Source organism: Python bivittatus, unplaced genomic scaffold (genome assembly GCF_059951505.1).
Source record: "Python bivittatus isolate LINGU-HERP-01145 unplaced genomic scaffold, Pbiv_v1 ctg000330_np1212, whole genome shotgun sequence".
Lineage (NCBI taxonomy): Eukaryota > Metazoa > Chordata > Lepidosauria > Squamata > Pythonidae > Python > Python bivittatus.
In genome coordinates, this window is record NW_028277058.1 from 30,532,166 (window position 1) to 30,550,777 (window position 18,612).

The 18,612-nt window shown below is 37.1% G+C and overlaps 1 protein-coding gene across 2 annotated transcripts in view; it reads right to left on the reverse strand.

Moving 5' to 3' along the window:
- CDK17 (cyclin dependent kinase 17) overlaps nt 1–18,612 on the reverse strand; it is a 94,545-nt gene that overhangs the window by 41,518 nt on the left and 34,415 nt on the right. Inside the window, exons 3-4 of one of the 2 annotated variants that reach the window (XM_007435330.4) lie at nt 7,849–8,013; nt 2,959–3,092 (exon numbers count right to left, since the gene is read on the reverse strand). In XM_007435330.4, coding sequence (XP_007435392.1) covers nt 2,959–3,092; nt 7,849–8,013 — 299 coding nt within the window. The remainder of the gene's footprint in view (nt 1–2,958; nt 3,093–7,848; nt 8,014–18,612) is intronic. The other variant, XM_025171263.2, reaches the window with a different exon arrangement.

The following is an 18,612-nucleotide window of genomic DNA, read 5'->3' on the forward strand; positions in this document are numbered from 1 at the left end:
AGAACTGGGTGTGGGGGAGAGGGGGATTTTCTTTTCATTTGCTTTCTTGCTTCTTCCCAGCAAGCTTTGGGAAATATGTATCTATTACTGGTATTATCTGTTATGAATACATTAAAAATACATTTTTAGCCCAGTTGCCTGAGAACCCTAACACTAATGCTAGAGAAATACACTGCACATTACAAATCTGGTTACATATACTTGTTCCAACCTCTAAGCTATGTCTGTTCATCTCCTGGTTTCATATTTTGAGAAACTGCAGGAACGTTATTTTTATTATGTGGAATTTTCATCATCATAACTATTTGAATCAAATATACAGTCATGTGAAAAAGGAAGTACAACCTCTTTGAGTTCTATGGTTTTACGTATCAGGACATAATAAAAATAATCTGGTCTTTAGCAGTTCTCAAAAGTAGGTAAATACAACCTCAGATGAACAACAACACATATTACACCATGTCATCATTTATTTTACAAAAAGAAAGCCAAAATGGAGAAGCCATGTGTGAAAAACTAAGTACTCCTTATGATTCAATAGCTTGTAGAACCACCTTTAGCAGGAATAATTGAAGTAATCGTTTTCTGTATGACTTTATCAGTCTCTCACATTGTTATGGAGGAATTTTGGCCCACTCGTCTTTACAACATTGCTTCAGTTCATTGAAGTTTGCAGGCATTTGTTTATACACAGCTTTTTTGAGGTCTCGCCACAGCATTTCAATCGGGTTGAGGTCCGGACTTTGACTGGGCCATCGCAACACCTTGATTCTTTCCTTTTTCAGCCATTCTCTTGTAGATTTGCTGGTGTGCTTGGGATCATTGTCCTGTTGCATGACCCAATGTTGGCCAAGCTTCAGCTGTTGGACAGATGGCCTCACATTTGACTCTAGAATACTTTGGTATATAGAGGAGTTCATGGACGACTCAATGACTGCAAGGTGCCCAGGTCCTGTGGCCACAAAACAAGTCCAAATCATCACCCCTCCACCACCATGCTTGATGGTTGGTATGAGATATTTGTGCTGATATGCTGTGTTTGGTTTTCACCAAACATGGCACTGTGCATTATGGCCAAATGTCTCCACTTTGGTCTCATCTGTCCAAAGGACAGCGTTCCAGAAGTCTTGTGATTTGTTCAGATGCAACTTTGCAAACCTAAGCCATGCTGCCATGTTCTTTTTAGAGAGAAGAGGCTTTCTCCTGGCAACCCTTCCAAACAAACCATACTTGTTCAGTCTTTTTCTAATTGTACTGTCCTGAACTTTAACATTTAACATGCTAACTGAGGCCTGTAGAATCTGAGATGTAACTCTTGGATTTTTTGCAATTTCTCTAAGGATTGCACAGTCTGACCTTGGGGTGAATTTGATGGGATGTCCACTCCTGGGAAGATTGGCAACTGTCTAGAATGTTTTCCACTTGTAAATAATCATCCTCACTGTAGAATGATGGACTTTAAATTGTTTGGAAATGGCCTTATAACCCTTCCCAGATTGATAGGCAGCAACAATTGCTTCTCTAAGATCACTGCTGATGTCTTTACTCTTTGACATTGTGTTAACACACACCTCAATGCTTAAGACCAACAAACTTCTAACACTTCAGCTTTTATAGAGGTAGTCACACCTGCTGATGATCAATTGATCAAGGCATTTGATTAACAGCACCTGGCTGCTACTTAGCCTCTTCATACCTATGGAAGCAGTAAGGGTGTACTTAGTTTTTCACATGTGGTTTCTCCATTTTGGCTTTCTTTTTGTAAAATAAATGATGACATGGTGTAATATGTCATGTGTTGTTGTTCATCTGAGGTTGTACTTACCTACTTTTGAGAACTGATAAAGACCAGATGATTTTTATTATGTCCTGATACGTAAAGCCATAGAACTCAAAGAGGGTGTACTTTCTTTTTCACACGACTATATTATACTAAGTTATAATATGGTTTGGATTTTTAGGCTTAGTGTGATGTGGATGGAATTAGCCATCCAATGGTGGCTTATTTCATAAACCAAGTCAAAGCAAACCACGGCTTGTCACAATATATAAATGCAGTCCCAATGTACTATGCAGTAAGCTCTTCCTTCTGCACTTTTTAAATCAACAGGCATTTCAGAGCCCTTATTTAGATTGGGCTGAGAGAGAAGCAATTTTTAGATGAAACATAAAAAAAGGAAGAGGAAGAGAAAACCAAGTACAACATTCAAAGTAGGTAACATTCTGTCTGGTCTGACTCTTTCTTTTATTCAGATAAAAAGGTTTAAATGTCAGCAAATCTGCTAAGAAAACTGAAACTTGCTCTAGGCTTATTTTTCCATTTCCTCTTAACTTAATTACACCTGTAGAGTGCTTTGAGAAAAAACACATTTACAGACAGAAAAGAGCTCTAATGACTGTCAGAACTGAACTTCTTGTTTTCAAACAGTACAATGCTTGAATAACCTTCCTCAATGTGTTGGACTATATCATTCCTAACAGCCTATCAGCTCTACCTGGAAAGATTAGCTTCCTGTCTGGAACTGGTAAGAAACGCAGCAGGCCCTACATCTTCCAGAACTCGTTGCCAACATGTCCTTTCACCATGTAGTCCTAACGTATCTGGAGGGCACCAGATTAAAGAAATCTTATTTACAAGAAAGAAATGCTAGATGCAACATTATATCAAAACTGTCTTTCTTCAACCTGTTCCTTTTCAATCGTGTTGGATTACTTCATCTTCAGTAGCCACACTGGCTGGAATTGATGGGATTTCTATCTAGGGCATGTTATGTTTTACACATTCAATAATAACTTTCATTTAAAAAATCAGATTAAATCTGTTGTATAGGATCTGTTGTGCTCTGCACATCAATGGATTTACTTTAAAACATCCTAACAGGAACAAAAGTAATGCAAACAAATCCCAAATCTTGTTAGAACAATGCCTCCCCCACCCCCCATGAGAAACTAGATTACCTCCATGGATATCCGTCTGTGTATCCTGTTCCTGAGACAAACACCTGTTGGGGATTGAACTTCATCAGATGATGTTCCAGAAGCTTGGTCACTTTCACCATCTGATCCCATTTTTAGATTTTCATGTACAATATCTAAATTGAACAAAACCAATAATTATTTAACTGATATTTGAGAAAGCACCCTGCCTTATTGTTCAACAAAGATGATGTCCATCACCCTCAGTGATTGCTCTCAGGCTTTAATGCAATTCTCTGCCAGTAGAGACCAAACCAGCTTCCTCTCTATTATTCTTCTGGCAGGTGACAAATAGGTTTTTATTTAGACAGGCGTTTAGTAGTTAAACTGGTTTGTTCGTTGAAGTAGATTTTAAAGCATTAACTCTTTTTGTTTATGTGCTTTTATATATTTATTATATTTCTCCTTTTATCTGTATTTTATTGTTAGTCACTCTGTTTATCTTTGGAAAAAGGTAGAGTATAAATTCAATCAAATTAAAGATTACTAGTATTTTGAAAAGACAGAATGTTAGTTTGGTTAGAACAACTTTTGTCCTATTCCTATATCATTAATTGATAACTGATCTTTCTTTAATTTCATAATCTTTAAAAACCAAGAGTAGTAATGCACTCTTGAGACAGCAAGAAAAAAGAGCTCTATTAAACTAAAATAGACATAAAGTTATAATCTTCCAAATATTAAATTTAAAAGAAGGCATTTAGTTAAGAAATGCTAAGAAACAGAAATTGAACTTAGATAAATGTTCAGTAATAGACATCTTCAAATAGCAGCATTGGTTATTTGTACCACAGTAAATGTCAAACTCAAGATATTAAAAATTTCAGTGTCCCTGAAGAACAGAAGAAAATGACAAAAATTCTAGCATTTTTCTAATAAGAACCACCTAGTGTCTTTGAGTAACTGCTATATGCACTTTCTAGATAGAACACTGACTGGAAAACAGATGGCATATTTTGGGGGATTTTGACAAAAGTTCAGTCATCACAATGTTAAGTTTAGCAAAACTACTCTGCAAAATAATTTTGCAAAATAACTCAAGGTGTACTTTAGCAATATCCAAAAACATTGCAGCAATTTCACCTCTCCCTACCCTCTACACCTTTCCTGTTGCCATCTCCCCAACTCTCCCCTTACTAGGCATGGGCAATAGAGTCCCATTCAATTCTTCCTTTTTTGGGAGGAAAGTGTCTCTGGGAGTGCTTTGGAACACAGCACTGACCTTTAACTGCCCATAATCTTTACTTCCAGAAAAGGTTTCTGGGTCCATGTAGGGCCAGAGACATTCTGTGGGGTAAAAATGGCAGATGGCTAAGGACAAGCACTTTAAAAGATTCCCATCCAACCCAAGCACAAATTAATTTTAAAATTACAGATATTGTCAGGCGCTTTCTATAAACAAAAATTGTTGTCCATTCATCTCCAATATATATTAGATTAAACTATAAACGTCCATTAAGAAGGATTTTCAGTAATTCTTCTGATATACATCAGTACTACTAATTACTGGTAAATAGCATTTTCTAGTACTTTAATTAAAGGGAATTAAATCTGAATGAGGTATAATGTAGGTAAATGAAATGTGATATATTAAAATAGTTTTGTGTATGTGGCAATATGCATTTTAATAAGGTATATAGGAAACTCTGAGGAAGGTGAAGATATTATTTGAAAATGCCATCTATAGGTAATGTTTTGTTTTCAGAGCCAATATTCAAGACCAAACATTTTAATCACTCAGTTTTTAAGTACGCAAAAGAATCTTCTGTGACTAATGGTATTCATTTTTGTACATTACAATTCTGAAGCTGTCAGAAGTGACAGTGATTGTCTTTGGTCTGCAGAATTTGGTCTGGATTTGCTTTGGTCTGCAGAATTGCAAAAAATGGATCTTTAATCCCGAATATGCTTTTTTTTACTTGAAAAACAAAAATAATTTTTTAAATTAGGGTGCTGCACAGTAAAAATAATTCAAATTGGGCAAAAAAACCTCTTTCTTAAAGCTTATTTAATACAATTGCCTGAATGAATTAGTTACAGATGCAGGGAGTGGGCCAGACCACTCTTTACATCTCTCTCTCCTTATCAGATAAAACAGTACTCTGTTCATAAGAAATGTTTCTATATCACAAGCTTATTGACATAAAAATTACACCTCTGGGAAACCTAATTCACACAAAGAACAGGAATGTCTGTCAGTTAATTTTTCTGTAATGATGGGAAGAAGACCTCATGCACTCATGAATATTTAAGCAATATGCCATAGATTCAGTAACATAAATCCATATAATTGATTTAGACAACAACATAATTGAAAAAGGATGGCTTGCTGATAGACATAGGAAGGAGAATGGATTGGTTATAAGCTTTGGGCAAAAAGATTTTCACAGCTGTCAGTTCTAGCTAATGAGCTGAAGGTAGCCCGTATTATCTTTTCTTCCCACTTAGGAAAGTCATTCATGAATGTTTATCATGTGAATTTAGCAATACTCTCTGTGTGATTACTTAGCTTCCACTAAAGTTACCATTGTCTTTGGCCAATATCTTACTCCAGAGAGAGATGACAATTTCCATTCAAAATGAATTAATGCACAAAAGGATAAGTATTGTAACATGAAAAACAGCCTACTACTGAAGATATTTAATGTAGGGTACATGCTCTTTACTTGTGACACACTCTGACCCATACTAAATGATTTTCTACTGTTTTGTCTTGAAGCACAAGGCTTTTAGTCCTATTAGGATATTCACTCCGCATGAGTGAAGGTCCAAATATGGTTTCAGAGTCACTTTAGAATCCATGATTCTACAAACTGTCAAATAACTCCAATGGTCAAAAATTGATGCAACCGTCTGTCTCTCCAAGCACAGCAAATTGCTAATTCCACAGTCAGCCTTGCAATCTGCTACCTGACTCCCTCTGCACGGGGCCACCCTTTTTCATTTTGTAGTTTTGCTGCCTCCACAGGCTGCAAGGGAATTGGTCAGAGATATCATTATTTTTTGGGGCAGGGGGGAGGAAGGATTTGTGGACTAAAAGACCTCATTTTGCCTGGAACCATTGAAAAGAAGGAAAGTCAGCCCTTCTTGAAGAGCTTTGAATTTTAATGCTTTTTTGACAGAATGAAGCAAGACCATTAAACCTCTATAACACTTAGTAACCTCTCAAAGAGGATGCTCCAGAGATCATAAAAGGCCTGTAGGTGAAGGTGGGGAACCTGCATGTGGACTATAAACTTCTGTTTCCCCATCTGTGCTTGGCAGTAATATCTCGCTTTGTTAAGTGTATGATATATTGCAAATCCATTGATCCACAGATTCCCGACATTCACACGTACTGTTGTAAAAAGGATGAATTCCTTTCTAATAATTATTAGAAAGGGAACTGAAAATAAGCCTGTGAACATAGTCATAGATAAATTTAAGGTACCACTACTCTTTATATACCATGTGCAGTTTTGGTCAACATTTATTTATTTATTTATTAATTATTAAATTTGTATGCCTCCCATCTCCCCAATGGGTGACTCTGGGCGGCTCACAATTAAAAATCAAAAGCCCATAAACAATAAAATACCCCATAAATAATTAAATTATTCAATCCATAAAAATCCACAATAAAACAAACCCTATACATAAATACTAAAGACATTCAAGATGACGGGGGTAAAATCAATTACCTCACAAGCCACTTCCACTGATGCGAGCCCCATGCTTGAAAAAGGACACTTAAAAGGCTGGAAAGTGGAGCTAGAGCAGCTCAATTCCAAGGAAATACTAGTGGGGTGGGGTGGGGGGTGGAGGATTGATAAAGAAATACTTCTTTATATTTAAACTATGAGTATTTTTTGGCCTAAGATGCAGTACTGGGTCCAAGTCCCTGGAGAATCTGATTTTCATTCATCACTTTTGTCTGATGAAGTGGATGGAGGCTTGCAGGCACTGTTTCCGTTGCTGTGCTTATGCTTTGGAACAGCCTTCTCTAAAAAGCTGATTTGTCCCTATTTTCCGTAAGTTATTAAAAGTTGAATTTTTTTGGAGAACTCTGGAGGGATGAGTTGATGCCATTGCTTGATTGTGCTGTTATCTGTTAATTTGATTGTCTGTTTATGTGTAATTTTGCTGAATGGGTTGGTTATTTTTATACTATAGATGTTTATTGTAATTCATTGGGTAAATGTAAACTGCCAAGAGTCTTTCTTGTCTGTAGCAGGTACAAACCTAATAAATAAATAAATAAAATAAAATTTTAAAGCTGGGGTGAGGTATCCAAGTTCATGGTGAACTGGCTGTTAATCGCTATTCGTCTTGATGGCTGTACAGACCTTATTGAATAATAAGAATTGTACCTTAAGCATCAGCTGCTAGGGTGTTAACACTGGAGGACTGCCACTGTTTTGTGAAACTGTCCCTACCTGTGAGCTTCCCAAGTACTCTGAGTGGCTACTGCCCAGCAGAAAATGCTGAAAAGTGTACTCTTGTCCTCAAGCAGCAGGAGACTTCATAAGTTTTATAAATGAACACCCAGCTGTTGTAGCAGTGGTCAACTTGGATTGTTTCCTTGTTTGTTTGGTTATTCGTCAGGATAGCATGCCATTCTACTAATATCACAGCCATCATATTTGGAATCTCTGGGTTATACCAACGTTCAAATCACATTTGATATGCAATGAACACATGTGTCTTTGGTTTTCCTTTAAATAGCAAATGCCTTTCAAAATGCATACAAAATATGTTGAGAGATATTAAATATCTTAACTTGGAAGTTGTATTATACAGTATTGCTGCACTACAATTATTCTAGCATGAAGGCAAGAAGAGGAAAAAAGAGAACCTACTAACTTAATAATTAATATTAAAAAGACACATTACCTAATCTGCTCCCATTTCTTGGCATTGCCATGAAAGAACCCAGGCTGCCCCCTATAACGCTGTGTGGTCTTCGCAGTGGAGGCTTTTTGAAGGATCCTGTATACTGATGAAGAAATGAGTGCATGCTGTGTGATGTTGGAGGTCTGCCATTCTTCACAATGGGCTCTAAGATTTGCCAGCACCAGCCAGTTCATCCCGTAAGAGGGGAATTCAGGAACATGTTGAGAAAGAAAACAGCAGAGTCACTATACAGTCCTGTTTGTAGCAGTCATGTAAATTGTCTAGAGGCAGGATATTAAATTTTCTTTGGGGGGTCGGATACATTTCTCAGCCATCTTGCCTACCTACTCCCTCAGCCATGATAGTTGACAAATGCACAGAGCCTCTTCCCTGTTTCTGAATCAGTCTCACTGAAAGTCGGGCTGACTGAAAGAGCTCTGAAAAGGGCAGGATTGTGTTTTGTGAACTTAAGGCACACCTGTATCTTTAAATACTAAAAGAAAGCTTTAAGTAGTGAGAAATCAAAGCTGTGACTGGATGTTAGATATCAAACATATTAATTCCATGAAGTTATAAAAGTATTCTATTGAAGCCAAAGCATAAACCACCAAATTGACCGAAATTGGTGCATAGGTTCTACATGGTAGGAAAACTTCCAAAATTAAATGGCCCAAAAATTACAGTGATGAAAATTTCAAAGGGTTAGGGAAAGGACTAAATGAGAAAAGGCTAGTTTGGAAAAGAAGACAAAATGGTCAAGGAAAGGGAAAAGAAGGGGACCAGGAAAAATACAATGGTAATAAACCGCAAGAAAAAAGAGAGGAAGCACTGTGGCAGTGGTCAATTGTTTTGTACCTCGTATAAGTTCTCATATATAACTTCTATAATATTTATGGGGAACAAAAGACCAACAAGATATTAGCATCATGCTTGTCTAACAATAGGTAGTATATAATGAATCAAATGTTAATACTCATTTTGTACTGTCTTGCATTTGACAGTGCTCCAACACATTGTGAAACAGTAAGTTAGTAAGAGCATTCGGCTACTTGTGAAATTGTGAAAATCTTCCAATGGCTACATGATGTTAACAGAGTTCATAAAAATACTTCCTATTGCTCAACCACAATCCATTTGTGTTCATTAAACAATAATGTTAACCAACTCATCTTCTTCAAGCCATAGGGTGGCTGGTTAGGCATCCTATGTTTTATGTGACTCTCATAAAACTTGGTTATGAGAGTGAGTCCCAAATGTCCCCAAAACACAATATTGAGTCAGCATTCTTTATATCACAATGAAAAAATCCCTAACAGGAATTGGAAGAATTCCCTCTTAAAATTTTGCCTATGCAGTAGTCCTACATATTCACAATCAAAAGGCAGAAGGAATGGTATTATTACTAGTCATAGTCATCATCATCATCATCATCATCATCATCACCACCACCACCACCACCACCACCACCACCATCACCATCACCATCACCATCACCATCACAATTTCATGATGCTGATACTAGTGAAGTCAAGACTAATATTTTGGACTCTCTGAGGTTTTAGACAACTACAATCAGGGAATTCTAGATTATTTCTAGATTTAACCCTAAGGGATCCACTTGTCACACAGATAGACATTTCACTGTTCATATAAGACATAAGAAAGAATAATGAAGATGTGAAGGCTTGGAAAAAACAGGTCCCCCCCAAGCAGTTGCTTTGTCTTCATTTTTTCCAGTCCTAAATACATTCAAAATTTTCCCCTTCTTTGCAAAGGGGAAAATTTATGGTTTGAATACTTTAACTATTTTACAATATTTATAACCCATCCCCACCCTAACAGCCTCTGAATGGAGTACAACAAAATCAAGTGCAAAAGATAAACACAAAAGTAAAACCTCAATGTAAACAGTTAAAATAATATAATTAAAAGCAAAAGCAAAAGTAATCTAATCTAATCACTGAATGCACACTGATTTAAGTTGTTTATGAAATGCCAGCAGGTTCAGCCATTTGTATCTCCTGGGAGAGGGCATTTTATAAAATGGAAGCTACCGTGAGAATGTTACTATCACCAGATCCAAGCCCCAAGTATTTTATGAGGATGAGATATCTGCCCCAGGGCCTCACTTGTTGACCAGATGGGTGTGTTCAATTATATTACTGACATATACTGGAGCTATGACATAAAGTGCTTTAAAGATGATGATGATGATGATGATGATGATGATGATGATGATGATAAAAAAAATTGAATTGGACCCAGAAGCTTACTGGCAACCAATGCAACAACTTCAAAATAGGCATTGACCTGCGGGGTTGTCTCATCAGGAGTCTAGCAAATGCGTTTTGTACCAGCTACAGCTTCTAGGGCATCTCTAAAGGCAGCCTCAAGTGGTGATCAGGACATGGTTTGCTTTTTCCAGGGTATTTGGGTCCAATAGGGCCCAATAGTGGCAAAGGCTTCCTGGCCACCGTTCCCATCTGCTGTTTAAGCTGGAGCTGAGAGTTCCCTAAATCAATTCTTTGAGGCTACTGTAAGTCCATTAGACTTAACCCCAGAGATGATTTTATTATGTACCAAGTTACTAAGTACTAAGCCTCCAGATGAGGTTCAAGGACTTGGGGAGGGCTACTGCTGGATAGCTAGGCAGTTGCAGCCCTAGCTTGTCAGTGCATTCCAAATGCATGGGCACTTCTGGCATGACTGGATTATTGCAATGTACTCTATATGGGGCTGCCCCTGAAAACCATCCAGCAGCTGGTACAAAATGCAGCAACACAAGCAGTAATGGGTGCCTCCTGGTATGCACATATGTCACCACTGCTGTGCAAGCTCCATTGGTTGCCAGTTGGCTTCAATTCAAGGTGCTTATAAAGCCCTTTATGGCATAGGGCTTGGATACCAGAGGAACCACCTATCTCCAACTGTTTCTACCTGTTTGGTATGTTCTGGCACAGTAGGTTTGCTCCAGGTCCCTTCTATTAAATGTTGCCATCTTATAGGACCAAGGAAGAATGCCCTGTCATGGCCCCGTCCTTTGGAACAGCATTCCCCAAGAGATACAGACAGCACCCCCTTAGTGTCTGAACAGCATTTCAGACCTGGCTATGGTCTCAGGCCTGGGGTTGATGTGTTTGTGGGGCCCCTGGTTTGCTCTGCTTTGTAATTGTTTGTTTTAGTCCAGGCTGCCTATGGGCTTATATGTTTTTAATGGCTTTTAGTGTTCAGTGGATGGCTGTAATGAATTTAAACAAACAATAATAACAACAACTGGTCACCTCCAGGGCAGTGTTCTTTATCACCACACAAGTCTCAGAATCACAGGAATAGTCTTAGTGCTGCAGCTGCTATTAAGACCTGAGCCCTTGTAGGTCAGATTTCCAACAGGGCTATATCCCTGTCATTGTCCAGATAGGCTCAGTAATAGACAAATATAAATACTATCCTTTATGTTTGTGGATTGGACAAGCAGACTTGAATTAGTGGTCTCCTAGGATATATATATGGAAACAAAGAAATATCTCCATAGAAAAGATATGTATTATTGTGGATCCTTGAATATGGCAAGTATATCTATAAATATTCACTTGCACTGAACAAACTCAGTAGCATTCTCTGGGGAAGAAAAACACCTACTTTTTGGTCCATAAGTCCAAAACACTGGGACCTTTTTTGTGACTTGCTCCATACGGGAACTCACCACAAGGCAATAGACAAGAAGCTACGCAGAGTATGGAGAGGATGGGAAAGGACAGGCGCATGGGAACCCATTCTAAAAAAACTCTTAAGGCAAAGAAAACTTATTTCAGGCATTGAATGCTTTACATGACAAAAATACTGCCAGTGAAGTCACATAAAGCAATATTTACATTCCACTTAACGATGTCAGTTGTTTGTAAACAGAACTGGTTAGGGGTCAAATGGTGACAAACCCTTTCCCAGTTTAGATAAAATTGTTCAAGGTAATACTGTAAGGTAAAGATTATGTCTCATTTGAGTTGAGCTCATCCGTATAAAGAAGTTGTTTTCTATTGCCTTTTTCCAGGATGCTTTTTCAACTTTCCAGTCTAGCCTGCAGCCCTGGGGTTCCTTGGTGGTCTCCCATCCAAATTTGACTCTGTTTAGTTTTTTGCGGGGGGACTCATCCAAGTTTGCCTAGGTAATAGCGACCCCATTATCCTTCCTGACAGTCAGGGTTACATACCTTGCTAATTTGCCACTGAAGTTTCTGAAGGGAAAAAAACCCTAAGTGAAACAATATTGTATCCATTTACTGTTAATATCCCACCTTTCTTGATGGAACTTAGACAGCATACACAGAGCTGCCAAACAGGCACTCTCCCAGGGAGACCCTTACCTGATTACCTGATTAGTTTCAGCAACAATACTACTGTACTGGCAGACTAAGTTATTAAAAGCCAATGAGGCAAAAATACAGAAGAAGACTTCTCAATGGATTCTGAATGAAAACTCAACAGAAAAAACATACCAGTACTGCTTTCCCCACTAGATCATAGAAATATGTATTAATGAATTCTTCAGAGTCTGCCTCATCTATCATACATAATTTCTAATGTTTCTTCATTCAGAATTTGTTGGAAAAAGTTCTTTCAAAATTTTATCCAGCTATATTAACACAATGATTTTATAGCAAATCTGAGTTGCTATATGCCGCATCAGATTATGTTTACGTTCAGCTGTGATGTTTACAAATAAGAATATTGCCTCCAATATACAAGCAAAGTGAGCTAAACCTCAAAAAACTATTTAATCCCTTTGTTCCTATTTAGTAAACAGCTCCTTACAGTGAAATCATTTCACAACTATCCCACAAAAGATGCTGGATCATTAAGTTTTACATTTTCTGGATTCTAGCCATCAAGAAAATGGTTAATACTTAATACCATCATCAAAACTTTCTTTTTCTTGGCAACTGCTCACCACTATAGAATATTTTGGCCCTCTAAAGGAGGCTGATGTCTACACACAATTTAATCTTCTGGAAAAGAGCAAAACTGTGCCTATAAGGCATCAGTTCAATATAATATGTGAGAACTTACTAGGTGATAACAACAGTTTGCAACTGAGGGTCTGATCTGGTAACACAGCTCTCACTTTATTCATAAGAAAGGAACAATGGAAGAGGTAGATTCTAGGTAAACAACCACATTTCACTCTATTCAAAATGAAGCAGTTGCTTAGGAACAAGATGAGGAAACATTTCATAGAGCAAGATCTTGAATTAAACCCTTTGGTAATGGAAAGATGTGGAAGCTCCTGTAGTGCAGCTCCTTCCTGTAGTGTATTGTAATTTTTGAAGTACATGTATATTTATTGGATAACTTTCAAAATAAAGGGCAATGATGCACAGGCAGAACATAATGCTGCAATATGAGATCTACTCTGCAGATGTATAGGCAGGGTATACTGCAAACAATAAACTGGTCCATAATGGTGCTGTAAGATAAATCCCAAGAATATAATTTAACAAGCATCTCAAATATCTATAACACAAGGCATATATTGCACTTGTTTGGTAACTAAAAGAAAACAGTATGTTGTGATCACTGTAAACTGCATTTAATATTGGAATAAACAGAAAAGTGAAGGAATTAAATTCAATAAGAAAATAATCAAAAGCTTATCACATAATATTTTGTGGATCCACAACTTTCTTGTTTTTGTTGCAAAAAACTAACACGGCTCCCCCTCTGAATATGTGCAATGAAAACCTTTCAGAACAGGTTTGCTATTTTTAGCATGTCACTTTGCTAGAGACCCATAAACTGGATGTACAGAAACACATAATGACCAAGGGTGCAGAGGAGGGGAGCAATGACAGCAAATGTGTGATGATATAATTACACAAAATGCTGTGACTAAAGTATGCAATCATGGCATTTGCATGATTATGTTATCATGTACATATTGTTATTTTGGTATCATTACAATTTGCTGCAGATGCCACTGGGACTGATTTAAATCAGATTTCAAGGAAGCATCAATGCTGGTTTACCTCTGCAGTGCTGTATGGTCAGGTTTTTCTTGTGTAGCCAGCTACAAGGTTCAACCATATCAAAAGGCAAAAATTAATTTGGCATATTTCTTGAAGTACATATACCTTGGGGTACTACAGTATATACAAAAGAAAACATATAATTTCCATACACTGGAAAAGACAGTTTAGACAATTTTGTCAGTAAGGTGTTCAGTTCATGCTCCCACATGTCCCAAAGCATCTTTTCCAAACTGAATCTGAAGCATTCCATGGTTCACGTTACTTACATAGCACCTTTGAAGTGCTAAGAGCAGTTTAGATAATGATCACTGAAACGATGCATATGTGCATTTCTAAATATTGCACCATGTTACAAGTTAGGATAGATAGAAAGAAAATGTGTCTATACCTGTTAAATAAAATTAGAATCCCAGATTTCTACTGCAGAATGGAAAACCATTTTGTGATAATTCATGTGCAAAGTTGAAACAAGCAACTATATTTTAATTAATTTTGTGATAGCCCTTTATTGTATTCCAAATCTGGATGTTTATATGGGAAGTCCTGCTTGCAATCTCAGGGTATATTAGATGCCCAATCTATGCTAGACAGGACTGGTAACTGTTGTATTTACTTGCAGTAATTTGCGCTTTGATTGTTTCCTTTTTTCCTTTCTACGCATGCTTAAACATACATAATGTTCTCTTTGGTTCTGCAATGATTCCTTTTATCTCCCTAAAAAGCTTTTAGTTCCCACATATGTATAGTCACTTCAAAATAGAAGTTAGCAGCAGGATTCTGTTCTTCAAGGTATCGTAGTGACAGTTCTATCCATGAACTGTAAACATAAGGGCTAAACTTCCTTACTGCCTATTTGATAGCACATGAAAGCTAGAAATTATAATTAATTTCATCTGTTTGTACAGTAAAAGGAAAAGTGATATCCAAGTAACAAGAGGTCTTCTATTTTTGTATGCAAAAGTTTGGCCAACCTCTGATAAAATGGTATATTCCAATGAATCCTAAGTCAGCAGAAGCGGACACAACCTCTATACAGTACAAATTTAAACGTGACCTCTTTCTGCAAACTTGAATGCATACTTATGATTTATCCAGGGTTTTTATAAATTCAAAAGAAAAATAAACAGTGAATATGGCATATACAGAAGTTTGTACACTCTTTCGGTCAGTACTTTGTAACATCTCTTTTGGCAGGAAACACAACTTGCAGACTTTTTCTGTAGCCAGTTAAGTCTTTTTATTATTGCTTTTGGATTCCCCTGTTTCTTGCAAAATTCTCTAGTTCAGACATATTTTTAGGTCTTCTTATATGCACTGCATATTTGAGATCTCCTGACAGTTTTTCAATGGTATTCAACTTTGGGGACTCTGAAGGCCATGCCTTCCATCTTCCTTTCTCCTAAATACTTCATGACTGATTTAGAGGTATGTTTCAGACTTACTGAAATATCTAACCTCTTTTCAGCTTCAATTTCTGAAGAAGATTAGCTCTTGAAGAAAGACTGTCCTCTTACAGGAATTCCTGTTCAGTTTCAGAAAAAGCTGTTATTTCTGACCAAGGAGGTATTAGAAAGTACTGACGAAAAGGGCATCCACATTTTTGCATCTGCCATATTCATTGTTTTCTTCTTTTGAATCTACAGCTAACTGCACATAAATGCTAAGTGTGCATTCAGATTTCCAGAAAGATGCCATGTAACTCTGTACTATATAGAGGTTGTATCAGTTTCTGTTCATTTGGGGATTAACTGAAACACATAATTTGACCAAAGATGCTTAAACTTATACATATAATTGTAAATGGGGTGGGCGTGTGTGAGACAGAGAAAGCAAGAGAAAATCTGAAGGGTGTATCTATTCCATTCCACTGCAGGCCATAATAAATAATGATTAATTGGCTAGTAAAGTACACAATGTGACACATTCTCAGGCCTCTGTTTTAATCCCAGCTTTTCCATAATGGCTAGACAAACAGCCACCCATATATAAATGAATTGTGACCACTACTCAGGGAAATTATTTTTATGCAATTTAGGGAATGATGAATAGCAAATTCTACTCTACACAGTCGTTTAAAAATACTTAATAGAAAAGGAAAATTCAATAAAAGCTTTAGCTGACAAGATCTTGCTTTCCTGTTTGCAAATAAATATTTGTTTCTGAATCAGAGCAAGGTCAGGAGGACTAGGTAGGATTTTATGTGGTAAATACAGCCAAGCAGGCAGCTTCTGACATTCTGAGAACACACTGCTGATGCTTTTTTTAAAAAAAGGCTATCACTGCAAGGGTGCTTGCCTATTTGCAGAAGAGTTGCCTGGAGTGCCAGCCAGCCACATGGCAACTGCTTGAAGAAATGTGCTCCTTTCCCCAGGTTGCTCTCTACTCTGCAACTTATCTTTGCCTTCTTTTCAGGGCAGACGGGCACATTTCCAAGCTGTAGCAACTGACTGTTGCTGCTTTCCAAGAATGACTATGTTGCTTATGTGGAGGAGACCAGAACACTTTGCAGCATGCTGCCCTCTTATTTTATTTAATTAAGAAGCAAACAAAAAAGCAAAGCAGATGTGGAAGCAACCTTCGTGGTTGCCCAGGGAAATTACAATTGAGAGATGTTGCCTATCCCTAGAACAGGAGTTTAGCTCTATATTTTCTCTCAACAGATACCTAAAGCGGATTAATTTTATATAAATCTATCATTGAGCCTCCCTTCAAGTCTGGTTTGCTCTAGACTAATACTACACCAGATTTTTTTAAAAAATAATTTTTATTGCCTTTAAAAAAAAAGACAAACTAAAAAAAGAGAAGAGAAATATTTAAAGAAGTTACTTCCGATCTTCACAACAACTATAAACAGTGATTCTTCACCCCCTAAAAGATTACATGTAAGTATTTCGTCTTCTCATAACCCATCCCTTATCCATACGCAAATCCATAAATCATTAAGATTTCAATCCTGGTGTCAACAAAAAGTTCATAAAGGGTTCTCAGTTTTATAGAAACATGTCTTATTTTAATCTTGGTCAAACAAACCAACTTTGTACTGCTTCCTGTTGCTTCCAACAATCTTGATCTTTAATTCATTCAGATGCTGTCACAAGATTTGATCTCTCTTCAGTTTTTCTTTTCCCATCTCAAAGTCTTCTTCAAGGCTTTAGCAAACCTCTTTTGTAAATGCAGTAAGGAGTCATTATCCAGGTCATTCTCTTGGCTCATCATTTGTATTTCCAGTTTAACTGTCAGCTCTGTTTTATAATCCACATTTTTTAAAATTTTCCAGTATTTCAACAATTTCTTTATATTCTAATATTTCTGCATCAGATGAGGTTTGTTTCAGTCTTTATCCTGTACATCTTCCAGGGTATTCTCTTCATATCTGCCATTTCTTCTTTAACATATTTTGGAAATAATCTATCCATAGAAGCAGATATCATTGCTGATATTGTAGCTGCTAGTTTCTGTCCCCATTCTTCAAAAATCTCCTGGACTATTTCAAATGTCATACCATTTTCTGTCATTTTGTCCCAATGCTGACCAAAGACAAAAAGCAAGTCTCTCTCTCTCTTTTTCTTTTTCCTTTTATGCCTGAAATCTTTAGTCCCCTCTAGTGTCCAATTTCTGAAATCATGAGATCTCAGATTTCTGTTATGACTTCAGGAAGACTAAACAATTTAGTTCCCACGAAAGTGCTATTTATATAATTATTTCCAAAATCTTATAGCAAAAGTCCTAATATTCCAAATTCGTCTGGTCCCTTAATTCATTTATATTTTCTTGAATTAATGTCTTATTTAGCTTTTTGCTGTTTATTTCAAATTCTTTAAATTCTTAAGCTTATAGTTATTTTTTTTTTATTCTGGAATGAAGGTGAACTCACCAGGTGGTGTTGCAAAGTTGTCATTTTGAAGATGTCTATTAGGCTTAAGATAATTAAATAGGTAATTTCGAAAGTGATTAGAAAGTGAGGTTAGTCAACCCAGTGTCCTTAAAAAGGCTCTGCCATCGTCAAGAGTGTGTTGGCTTCCCTTTGTCTCCTGGTGCTCAAACCTGTGGAAAACTGCTGTTATGTGGTCTCCTCATGAGGAGCAGCCATCTGGAAAGAGCACAAGTGGGAGATCTCTCATTTTCTCCTTATCCAGAGAGGTTCCATGGGACCGGTCTACTCACCAGTCCTTCAGTCATGGCCATGACATCATCTCCACTCATTTGGAGACACGCCAGCTCACCATCTGTCATCCAGAAGTCCAATACTACACCAGCTTTCTAAGATCACATGACACTTCATCAAGCCTTTGACGTGAAACTTTTTTAGGTTTGCAAGAAACTGAATCTGGGATACTACATATGCAAAATATGACTTTCGACTGAATTATATGCTTTAACCAAATTATTTAAACCAAGGAAATATATACTGTACAGTGATGTGCTGCAGCCAGCTTGTACCACCTCATGAGAGCTGATTGTTAAATTTCTTGGAATTTTGCACGCTGAATTAGTCATGACACCTAGCAGTGGCAGCAATGGAGCCGGCAAAGCTGACTGTCATACATTTACCAGCACACTACGGTATACCAGTGAAAGAAAGATGCACAACTTCTTTGCATTAGCTGTAATATATGTTTAGTGAAAAAACTTTATTTCAGCAGAGAAATTCTGAACCTCTTGAGTATCTCTAGTTAAGTATCTGTAGATCTGTGTCATCTTACCAGATGTAGATATAGTTTTCAATCCTTACAATTCTATTT